Consider the following 12,411-nt stretch of genomic DNA (forward strand, 5'->3'; position numbering starts at 1 on the left):
TCCATCAACTGAGCCCTGCCAAACCCTTTGGCGTGTAGTGCAAAAATGCCAAATTCCAACTTTTTACTGGTTTTCTGAATGGAATAAGCTTTTCCTTGGAATATGCATTTCCTTGGGTAATTTTCATGCCAAACTGAGGACTTTAACTGACCAAAGCTTTACTCAAGGAGCACATTTGCTTTCAGTGAAAATTGCTCACTGCATGGAAAGGTGTGAATGCAGCAGCAAGACAGATAGTGGGTGCAGGTGCAAATTAAACTGGTTTGCTTTTCACTCAGTAAAAAAATTATTCCACAACTCTATTTGTCCTCAAAGCCTATAAACAACAAAAAGACAGATTAGCCCAAGTAATTTAGCTACACACACAAAGCTGTTCTATTTTTTCTTACAGCTTTGAGGCATGCTGGTGATGGACACTGGGGAAAAAGAAACCTTCAGGCAAGACATGAGGCAGTATTACATGGAGCAACAGTAATCGACCTACCTAATGACAGCATTTGTAGAAGCATCAGCATCCGAGGAGTTTACGAGCAAAATATCTGTCCCTGTGGGAGCATCCTCCGGAACAGTGGCAAAATACATGTTAAAGGCGAATGTGGGGACATTGTCATTGACATCATCCACTGTGACAGCAATGGTTCCAGTGCCAGTGAGGGCAGGAGATCCTGCAGGAAAGGGGGGGATATGAAGTGCTAGAGGTTACAAACACCAGCACTCTAATCAGAGTTCTGCCAGCCCCGATTTAGAGCCGAGCGCTTGAGCATGTCACAGTTCACAGAGCAAGAAAGCCAGCTCAACAGAGAGGACAGGGTCAGGTTTGTTTCAAAGTCATCTTGACATAAAGTACGAGTTGTGAAACACACACAAAAAAAAAAGTTATTATTTTTCTTGCTTCATCTAATTCCAGAAATATTTGGTAACACAAGCTCAGTGGAAAAAGACGGTCTTGGAACTGCTCAGAAAGCCTTCCTGTAACAATTAGGACCAATTTGAAGATGTGGTTGACTTTCCTATGTCTCTATGAGAAGACCTTCAAAGGTGGCACGCTGACAGATGTGAAGACTCCAGCCCTCAATTTATTCATCCGCAGAACAAATAGAGTGGAAACAGCGGCAAAACCCAAGCTTTCCGTGTGGCTTTTCCACTGCCAGTCACACCCCTGACCTGGGGAGACCTTCTGGGAGTGGGTGAGAAGGTTGCAATGAGTCTCCAGCCCTGTTCAGACTCATTCTCTCTGCAGAAGCAACCATCTATAGCAGAAAATAATGCTCGCTCCAACGGGATACTGGCTTACGGGAAATCAGACTGAACTTATTTAACCCAGGGCTTTAATCCTCCTTCTTATTCTAAACTTAACTCTGATGAGTAGCAACAAGCATGAAATAGCATGTTTATTCATGTGAAATCTCTCAGTATTTGTCCTCTTAAGCTTTTCCTTTGTCAAATCCAAAAAAAGACAATGAAGACTTTTACAAGTTCATGTTAGTTTTGTCAGTCCATTCATTACACTTCTTTTCAGCCAAGAATCAGCAAGACATCTTCTGCTAACCAAATTCTCCCCCTGGAAAAAAGGGATCATTCCCTTCTTTGAAGAGATAAGAAGGAGAAGGAAAAAGTGATAGCAGAGCATAAAACACTTAAGTTATGGCCCCTTTTACTCCCAAGACAGATGATAACCATGCCTGTTTTACCCAAGATTGCATGGCTTTCCCCTTCCATCTCAGGTACAACAATTCAGCGTTTGCTGGACTGGAAAAGAGCAAGGATAATGAAATGCTTTGGGCCAGAGACTGGTGGAGTCCTTGCTGCGAGGCAGGCATATTACACGGAGCTGTCACTTGATGGAATGCAGGCCGCCCCGCGTGACCGCCCCAGTCCTTCCAGCCCGGCAAATGATTGGGTCACTGCTATCCAAAGTTATTGCTGGAGCTCAACCCCAGGGCTGGGAAGGAGGCAGGCTCTGTTCTTGGGTCTCATCTGCTCCTGGCAAGGGCTCCAAACACAAAGTTCTTATATAAAAGGAGAAATAACAACCCGTTTTCCCACGTTAACCCTTGAAGGCTGAAGAGGCAAGGCGGGAAGAAGCTGGGAGCAGCCTCAGCAAGGGAAGGAAGATTTTTCACCACAAAGCGCTTTGCAGTAAGGTGGTTTAATGCCCAAATGGGCTGCTGTATGACAGAGCTTCCAATTGAAAGGTGTTATAAATCTCGCAAGGCTGGGCTTGGAGGCTGCTGATCAGAGGGGAAGGATCACTATGCCGAGGAAAGAACGTGCAAGCCAAAGGAGTATAGGTTTCACATCACACAATAGAGGCCTTTCTCTGCTCTGCTCTGAGGTAATTCACCCTGCCAATTAATACGCTTTCGGCCAGGAAGGTTACATTAAAGCAATAAGTCTGACTCATTTTTTAGCCTTTTTCTTTTTTTTTTTAACTCACGTTTTTGTCATTTAGCCAAACACATATAGATAGAAAAGCCTGCAAAAGTGTTCTTGATTGCTGAAATATTGCCTGTGAAGTGTTTATTATTACTGCATTAAACGAAAGAGAGTCCTCAGCGGCGTTTGCCGCGTGTGTCATCAAGCTCTGGCCTTCCAAATGCATTTTATTGACATTCATCTCACAGCTAATGAAATGAAAGGTTGAAAGTTGTAAAGTTTCGCAGCTGATTAAACAATTTATATATAATTCAGAAATTAATCTTGGGTAAGTCACATTTAAAGAGCATCAGTAATGCAATTCAGCTTGGAAAAGAAAGCTAACTCACAGCTAAAAACTGAAACTCGCTGTTTCAAATGTATTCGCTAAGAAAAAGCCAAGGCCAGAAGATTCACACCGTGGGTTTAGTCACAAAAATGAACAGCGGTGGCAACGCCTTTACATCCCAACCTTTGCCTCATGCCCCAATCCCTTACTCTCCAATTCCCCTTCCTCCATGGAAGTGTCTATGAGGCACCACGCAGCGCAGTGTGGGCTCATTTGTGTCAGCCTCAGGGGAGGGACTGTACCAGCCAAGGCTGAGCACCACACCAACAAAATTAGCTGGGGTAACATAAGTAACCCAGACCTCGTCAGCGTTAGCTTGTGGCTGCAGAGTGCTCACAGAGACATCCCAGAAGTCCCATATTAATTCAGCTGTTTGTAACATCCCAAGTCACTGCTCCTCGGTTCAAAACCCCAAACCTTTCTCATCTTACTTGGATGGAAAAACTCACGTATTTACATTGGTTTCCTGTCTGTGTAGCTATCCAGATATGTTTTTCTTCCTCTAAGTAAAATATCACGTCCACAAATTTACTCCTTTCTTCTATTACACCGAAAGACAAAGTTGCAATTTCACAGAGAGTCCTCAAAGCTTTTACTCAGTTGAAATTAAATGACTAGCTCACATTTCTGCAGTTACTGAGAAATATAAGATGAGGAAATTACAAATGAAGTAATTTCATATGGAAAAGAAATAGCTCGGGGCCAAATTCTACCGTCCTCAGTGAACTTCCAGTGAAAGTTGTGCTTGCATAAGGACCACAGAATTTGGCCCTTGGTAATAAGCAGGTTTCATAAAATGTACATGTCATATTTGTGGTGAGAGAAGTAGTTTCCATGGTCAGGCTGAGTTCCCAGATTTTACTTTTGCTTCAATAGCAAATTTTCCCCAAGTCAGTTAATGCTTATTACAGTAGAGCATCACCCCTATTTTATTCAAACTGCTCTTAATATTTTACATAAATAAATGCAATAAATTTAGTGTAAATTCTGCAATATTAGCCAAACACACAAGATGACCCCAAACCATTCTTAAAAACATACATGTTACAACCTATCTAAAATTGCTGTACACAGCCACACAAGCCTCTGAGTACTTTTAAAAACAGTCCTGAGGGCTAAAGCCACAAAGAAACATACACTTCTCCCTTAGTGAACTTGTGTTAAAAATTTCTATGATTTTTCACAATAGCCTGAACTATTTTTCAGCAGAAGCAGCAAGTATTTATTTGTCACTCCTCACTTAGAACATTTCTCTAGTGTTATACAACTAGTACGGTTTTTTTTCAAATCCCAAAATGCTATGTCTCACAGAGCCCTAGAATATCCATGTTGGAAAAAAAGTTTTCTAGGAGGATGGAGGAGTGGAGGAACCAAATGATGAATAATGAGAGAACATAAAATTGACTGTGTGAGCTAAATGGGAGAGATTGAATTGGCTGTTCCCATTCAGTGAGTATCAAATCTTTAAAATTTATAAGGTGGTGCCATTCATGTATTATTGTCATTATAATTGTGAATTTCCCATTTCCGTGTGCTGAGGTCTGTTTCTATGAGCTGCACAGTTTACTTTCTAGGTGGCAGCTGTACATATACACTAAGCAGACAGTCCCACAAACGTCCACACACGTCATTGTTGAAACAGAGATTAACCTGGGATAGTGTCAAAATAGTAACGCTGAGTTCAGGGGGGGAAATTGCTTCCCACGGATGTTCTTCCAAAAATTTCAGCTTTTTTGCTTACATCTGCAAGTAAACATGTGTCTGGGGATGAAGAGAAGGAGCAGACCTTGGGAGCCTGCTCCTCGGAGGCCAGTGGTGAGGGATGAGTTACAGAGAGGTGGTGAGAGGCCACCTTGGGCTGGGCCAGCCCTGGGCTGTGGCTCCCCTCTCTGCACGGGACACTGGGGGAAGCAACGTGAAGGAACAGCAGTGGGGAATGTGGGGCAGGCAAGGCAGCTGCAAGGTGGGACTGGCAAAGAACTACCAGCAGATTTTCTGCTCCATTCACCCACCCATGCTTGCTTGAGCCTGATCACCACAAAAAAAAATATGATGATGTTTGCAATTTTTTACCTTTAAAGTTGCAATGGGCACTCTCAGTTTTTTTACTCTACCTGTCCAGGAGAGGTGGGATGAGAAATTGTGGCTCAGTGCAGTAATGGAAGTAAGATGAAAGGAAATGAAATGCAGCAAGGTGGCAGTGGGGACAAATATCATTTAACCTGACAATCTCTACTTTTAAAATGCTGGATAACCAGCAAAGAGAGATCACACCTTTCTGGATGAACTCATCATAAGCCACTCACTGCCCTAACCTGCGCTGACACTTCAAAGACACTAAGTCACCCACCAGGGATGCACCTGAAGACTGCTTTCCCTTTTGCCTTGCTCTATCCATGCACCCTTGAAGAAAGGAGTGCCATGTGCTTGTCCCTTGTTCTGGGAATGGGGCAGGTGAGCTGTTTGGGCTCCCTGGAATCTCCCAACACATGGCAGCATCTGCTCTGGTATGCGTTCATCTCTCTGCACCACATCTGGGTGACTGGGAATGATCAGAGCACTTGGTGCACTGGAGCAGCACGAAAAAGCCATGAAACAAAAATTGCAAAGACATTTAGGTTCTTAAAGAAAGCTCAGGAAAAGATTATGCTGTTGGAAATTATCTCAGCTGCGTGGTGCTGTTTGGCTCTCAGCAAAAATTAGAAATAGGAGAATGTGTCCAGCACACCATCCACATATTGTTTGAAGCCTTAATGGTTTCTAGGTCCTGTCTGCACCATGCTTAGCACAGCAGATAGTAAAACCATCATTCCTTTCAGAAACCAGGAACTCGGAAGTTTTTGCCAGCATTGAAACATCAAAATCACGTTTTAGAAAACAAACAATAAACTTAAGCAAAAACCCCACATATACATTTCACTAAAAAAAAAAAAGGGATTAAAATGAAATAAAATGAATCTAAAAGACTAATCAAGACTCATCCTGCAGGCAGTTTACCATGTTTTATGGTAAATTAAACACATCATTATCCTGAAAATTGGAAAGCGATTTAACAGAAATGGAATTTTTGCCTCAGTGAAACGTGTTGCTTTGCAACAAAGCGGATTTCACTTCTCCAGTCAAACACTCAGTGAATGAGTCCCAGGGCCAGGACTTGTACGTGTTATCACAAAGAATTAACTTTTTAACTCAAGTAAACAAGCCTTTTCTCACAATAAAGTGGCCAATCTTTCTAAATTAATTTAAATGCAGATGGAGTGTGTTGAGTCTCACTCAACTGGTGAGTTTTAAAATAAATACAGAGCAAGATTAAGTGAAAATGCAACTAGCCTGCATTACACTTTGAATTTCCAGTGCACACGAAACTTGATTTGGAACATGGATGACTTTAACTAATTTTCCAAGAACACGGAAGAAACTGCATCTGTGAAATGAGAAAAAGTGGGCCTTTTAATGAGATTGCACCACAAATATTTGTCCTGGCTGGGTATGTTGACTGTGCTTTGTTTTCTTCTTACTCAATTTCTTACCACAGGCTGTCATTCTGGTAAAAAAAAACCTGGCAAACCTAGATTATTTTGAGACAAAAGCTGAAATAAGTGGCTAATAAAAGATATTTAAAAGCTTGAAGCAATCCATACTCTCAATCAGTTCAGCAGGTGACTGAATGAGACCATGCAGGAAATTCAGATTTTCAAAGTTTCCAAGTGTGTCATATTTGAGTTTATCTCATAGTTAGGTACAAAGTAGTAGTTGATCCCAGAGAGCTGATTTAACAGAGCTTGAACTTCAAAAACCAAGGATTTTATTGATAGGTGGGACAGATCTGTACTTTTGCAAGGATTATATAACAAGGAAAAAACTCAGGGACTTTCTGTGCTACATCAGGTGTTAGAAAAGTCAGTATCATCCCACATCTAGCATCCTAAATAAGCTGGGAGCGAACAGAATTAAATTTGAGAACATAAAAAGTCAAAACAAAATAATAAATTAATCACTAGACCAGAGTCCAACCTTGTTCAAGCAACAACATGTCCAGCCACACTTAGGCTGGTACATGAACACAGACACAGATAACTCACACCTGTTTTGAGAGTGAAAAAGAAAACTCTGTCCCAAAAAAGTGATGCACGATGGGATCTCTCAACTGGTTTTATCCACATGGGTTTTAAATTTGGATAACAAAATTCCTGGCTGACTGCATCCTATGAATTCATTAAGCTTTGGAGCTTCAGGACAGGGGCAACATTACATTGCAATAGATTTAATATGCTGTTGAAAGAACAGGACTTGCAGGCACACAGAGAGGCAATTTTAAGGCCTCTGGTGTATATACAGATTTCCCTATCCCTGCGCTCTTCCTCTGATCATGAGCAGTTTCCTGCAGCTGTTAACCCAGAGAGGTAAAAAAAAAAAAGCTGGAGCAGCACTGTTACAGACCTACAGGAACACAGACACGGACTGAGAACAAAACATGTGCAACAAAGAAAAAAGGTAATATATATTTAACACAGCTTCAAGATGTTCAACAATCTCACAAATATACACTGCATGTTTCTTAGCCAGAAATGCATTTATATCCAGAGCAAGAAGTTGCCTTCTACCAGTTAAGGAAAATGCTGAACTTAATGTTCCCAAAAATCGTGGCATATGACAGGCTGTAAGGGTGCAAGGAGGAAATTGTCCTCTGTGAGGTTGGCTGGGCCATGGCACAGGTTGCCCAGGGAAGTTGTGGCTGCCCCATCCCTGGAAGTGTCCCAGGCCAGTTTGGATGGGACTTGGAGTGACCTGGTCTAATGGAAGGTGCCTCTGACTGTGGCAGCAGGTTGGAATTCGATGAGATTTAAGTTCCCTTCCATCCCAAACCATTTTATCATCTCGCCATGCCTGCAAAAAACAGGTAGTGCTGGAAGAGTGGGCATGGCCATGTGCCTCACCCAAGGCCTCTGGTGACAGAAGTGAGATGGGAAGAAAGTAGAACTGCAACTCAGAAGAAAAGCAGAACCATTAAAATAATTATTTTCTTAAAACCACCAAATTACTCCTCCTTGTTATAAGTTATTGTTGTAAACAGAAAAAACAGAGAAGCTGGCTCCTCCAGGGACTGCTGACTATGGCAATTTTTGACAGCTTGTGACTGACTCCTGAATATCCCACTGCGAAATTCCTGTAACACACAATACTGAACTACACTTTAAAAAACCCTGTATAAATAGTGAAGATTAACTAGCAGGCTAAGTGTTCAGGCCATATGTGCATGTCATACCTGTTTTATCCTTGCAATTAAGGCTTCCTGAAATTGTAGCTTTGTATTTGAAGATTGAGCTAGCAGACTTACAATTTATATGGTGTAATGTTTAATTTAAAAAATGGTTTAAGATCACCAAGGCTGGAAAAATCTTATGATTTCTCAAAGGCTGATAAACTGCTTAACAACTACTCTAAGTGTTCTTCTGCAAAACAGATTACATTCAGAGATCTCCTTAGCAGATATGAAATAGAATTTCACAGGTTAGTGATGTAAGCAGAAGAACAATTTAAAATTAATTTTGATGTAGAAGTCCCAAACTAATCAGAGCAAGATGGATGAATGAAGAGGTGAAGGAGGAAGTGTAACAGCTCAAAAACTGAAAAACACATAATTCTTTCTAACTTGAAAATTTTTAAATATTAAGCATTATATTCTAGTTTGCTTTCAGTTTAAATCAATGAACCTGATTTTTTCTTTTTTAAGAGATATACCTGTTTTTTTTCCCCCCGAAACTAGTTTGAGCTGGTTTGAAAATGAAGTGTTACGCATTATTTTAATCTGAGTGAAAATCTTTCATTGTTTTCACAGATACTTCAGCTTGAGCCAGCCAGCCTGAGCCCTTTGCCAACCTGAATATAAGCTTCCCCTGCACCCCACCTCAGAGGAACTTAGATGCCTGGATTTAGCCCACAGACTCTCGCTGGACTATTTAGAAAATAGTGATCTAATAATGAAACTTTAAGTGCAAAAAAAAGGACTAAATGCCTCAAATGGCATTCAGGGGCTGTACTGTGAATCTCGTGGGGCAGTTCTCTGAGGGGATGGCCTGAAGCCTTCATCTCCTTTGGGGAGGAAGCACGTCACATCCTATAGACAGTGACACACTCTCTTCCTTGACAGTAACTCCTCAGGGGACATCGGACTGACTGCCACGAGTGCTCTTCCTAAATAGCTTCTGGAGCCTTTGTCTTCTAGGGAAAAATGTCAAAGTGCTAACAGCTTCTAGGTTCTGTGAGGGTGAGACTCTGCTATTAGATTCCCACAGCCACAAAATGCTGCTCTCAAATTCTCTTGTCTCCTGATTTTACATGATGGTAGTAAGACAATATGAACACTGTGAACTCATTGATGAGTGTCACCATCTCAGTTCTCCCCAGGTGCCACTTAGAAACAAATTAAAAAAACATGCAGAACTACTGCATCAATAGTTTCAGTACCAGTAATAAAAGAGCAAAAATAATAAAGCCAGTGGATTAGAAAACCGCTAAAACTAGTCTAGAGCAGACAGCAAGAGCTTCCATGAATACAAGGAAATAAATGGAGCTGGACAGGACCCAGTATTCATTTTGAAACCCATTTTGAACCCAGCTGGGACAGAACCCAGTACTCATTTTGAAACAGCAGTGCCATAAAACAAGACTACAGAAGAGAGCAATCCTTCTGTCAACTGCTAAGCACCAAGGTGAGCAGACATCAGCTTCATTTAGCTCACCAAAGCCTCAGCAACGGGTGTATTTAGACATTTTGCAGAAAACCTGGCAAGCAGGACATCTCTAGCTGAAAAAAACAAGTAGCTTGTTAGTTTTTACAGCACAAAAATTTAAAAATAGCTAAATTTGTTCTAAAAATAATATTAGTTTTTTTCAGGCAACATCTTTTCACACTGCAGACTCCATGTTAGATGGAAATACACTGTCTGCTAAGGGAACAGGATGAGTACAAATGTCTTTAAGCCTAGCCACTTAAATCTCACACAGTGCTGAGTCTTAAGACCTTATCAACATTACTAGAAAATACAGCTGTCCTTTTGTTGTTGGGGAATATCTTGAAATGTATTATAAAGCCAACACAACTGCACTGTCATCTTTCATTTGATTTTAGGATTGAAGGGAACCAAAAGCCTAGCTCAGAAGAGAGTTCCTGAGAAGGATATAACCTCTCTGCTTGGTTGCCCTCCTACATTCTTGAAGGAAAGAATGCAAAAGTCGGGGAACATTTTCTAAAGAAAAAACATATGGTTGTTTTTCATCCAGGCCAGGGATGTATACAGAGAACAGCTAACTAAATATAATAACCAGTTCACTCATTCATTTCTTTCAGGACTATTTATCTAAATCAGTAAATAGATTATTTAAGAAAATAAAATTTTAAAAACCCCAAAACACAGGAACACAGCTTCTAATTAGAAACATCACAATTTGATTTTGGCTTTATTGTGGCAATGTGCCATTCTGACCAACCCAATCAAGAGATGGTGGCTGCAGTTTATTTAAACAGTAGTCCTGGGCAGTGAGCAGGTTTCCAGATGTGCTACTCCACATCCCTGCAATCAATAAATAAAAGGAGGAGGACTGTTGGAATGCTAACATTTGTCCAGAAAACTGCTCAAAGAGTTAAAGACACGGATGATAAAAGCAGCTGCACCAGCTCTTGTCATGCTGCCAGAGCTGAATGCTTACCTAGTGCTGCATCCCCACCAGATGGGGTGAAAACAAAATATAGAAAGTCTCTTTTCCCAACCATTTTGCCATGAAGAAAGGTACAGGAAAGCAGAACAGATTTATGTGGTAGAAGCAGACTCGTGAAGACACATTCAAATAGTTGTGTGTAGGTTTCTTGGCGTTTATGTTAGCAGACATTCTGGGGCAGCATCTGCAATCTAAACACTATCCTGTTATTCCACAGTCCATCACTTTGCCTGTCGCTGGATTTATAATTCATGCCCTCTGGCCTTACAGCTTGCGCTGCAAGAGGGTCTCTAAATTGGGATGGCTAAGCTTGGGGGTTGAATTATGTTTTATTTCTCAAACCAAAGCCACAGGTGTACAGCTCTGGAAGATGCTGAATGTTCCCAGTGATGGATGCTTTGTGTGTCCTCATAAATCCCCGCTGCCTAGAGTGGCGGCCCAGAACGCAGGACCCAGCCACAGCGAGAGCACGGTGGAAGAGCAAAAGTGAGGGAAGAGTGATGATAAACCAAGGTAGGAATCAAAACCCTTTGTGCAGCCTGCCTTGTGGAAACTGGGCATGAGGCAGGCTGCATGGACACAAATCACTGAGCCGAGCGCCAGAAGTAGTTTTGTCTGTCTTTTCCCTCCCCCAGCACGAAGACTCTCCACCGACCCATGATCCACCCTGAGGACCGGGCGGAGGATTAGCAGCCAGGGCCAAGGAATAGTTGGGTCAGAGCCAGGACAGTGCATATATCATGACTGACTTCTCTGGGCCTGAGGGGAGCTCTTGCTTGGGAAAGCATTTCTTCAACAACCGCCCGGATTTCCATTGCTGGCACACGTGGCCACACCAGCGGTCCCTTACCTGACCTGTCCCCAGTGCTTATGAGCAGCTCAGCTCTTCCTAACTCACAAGGCTTCTCCCACACCCAGGACTAAGATCTGGGCTCTGGGACAGCATTCCTGTGTGCAGTGAAAGAGTGTACAGATCCCTCAGGGCACAGGCACTGTATCCTATGCAACGCTGCTGGCTCCACATTTTACCATGTCCTAATCCTTCCCTTGCTGCTGTACTCAGTGTACCTGCTGCCAAAACATGCTGTAAATCTATAAAGGTGCATTGGATGGACACCTGGAGATGCAAATAATGAAAAATTACAAGTCATCCTTCTTCCAGCAACTTCCCTTACACAGGCTAAGGTAACGGAGCAAGAATCTGGTCACAACTTGATGAAGTGAAAATAAACGTAAGAAAAGCAAGAAATCCTTGATAATGGATAAGGAGACCAGGAAGACAGCCAAAACTAAGTTGGGAATCCATTACTTCTTATGTCTAATGGAGCTTCTAAGTATGTATGGTGTCTGCTTCCTGGAAAGAACAGGAAGAGTTGGCATAGTCTTCTATAGGAGCAGGATATCATCTCTGAATGTTTTAAACCAGTCAGTGCAGCCCATAAAAATGGAGATGCAGACCCTAAGAAAAATGGGAAGAGGGCTGGACAGACAGAATTTTGCTCTTGATGGACTTTTCCAGAGTTAACTGCATCTGGATGTGTACCATGATTTTTATCTGTTAAAAAAAAACCCAAACCTTAAATCAGATGCACCATATATGGCAAGACTGTTCTTTGGGCTGCAAAAGACTACTTGAAAGACTGTTTATTACAGCTAATAAAAGCCAACCTCAAAGTGCAAAGGATAATACCTTTTCCTTGATGCATTTTCAAATATAACATGTGGACAATTTCAGACAAGTCTGCTTTTTTCAACACTTTGTCAGGCACAGCTTCCCTACCTGTTTTGCGTGTGTATTTCTGGATGAATGGTCCATGTGCAAAACCCTTCTTACTAAGAGTTACCAAACAAACACAAATAAGAGACTCAAAAGAAATGGTTATGTTAGGCAAAGAGCTGGACATGCCTGTGAGAGTTTGTTTTATAAA

The 12,411-nt window shown here is 41.8% G+C and overlaps 1 protein-coding gene across 1 annotated transcript in view; it reads right to left on the bottom strand.

Annotated features, from left to right (window-relative positions):
- FAT4 (FAT atypical cadherin 4) overlaps positions 1 to 12,411 on the bottom strand; it is a 123,280-nt gene that overhangs the window by 35,416 nt on the left and 75,453 nt on the right. Inside the window, exon 7 of the mRNA XM_014259618.2 lies at positions 485 to 665. Coding sequence (XP_014115093.2) covers positions 485 to 665 — 181 coding nt within the window. The remainder of the gene's footprint in view (positions 1 to 484; positions 666 to 12,411) is intronic.

The sequence above is a fragment of the Pseudopodoces humilis genome, chromosome 6 (genome assembly GCF_049639895.1).
Source record: "Pseudopodoces humilis isolate 2021_Gansu_Grassland_sample_001 chromosome 6, ASM4963989v1, whole genome shotgun sequence".
Taxonomy (NCBI): domain Eukaryota; kingdom Metazoa; phylum Chordata; class Aves; order Passeriformes; family Paridae; genus Pseudopodoces; species Pseudopodoces humilis.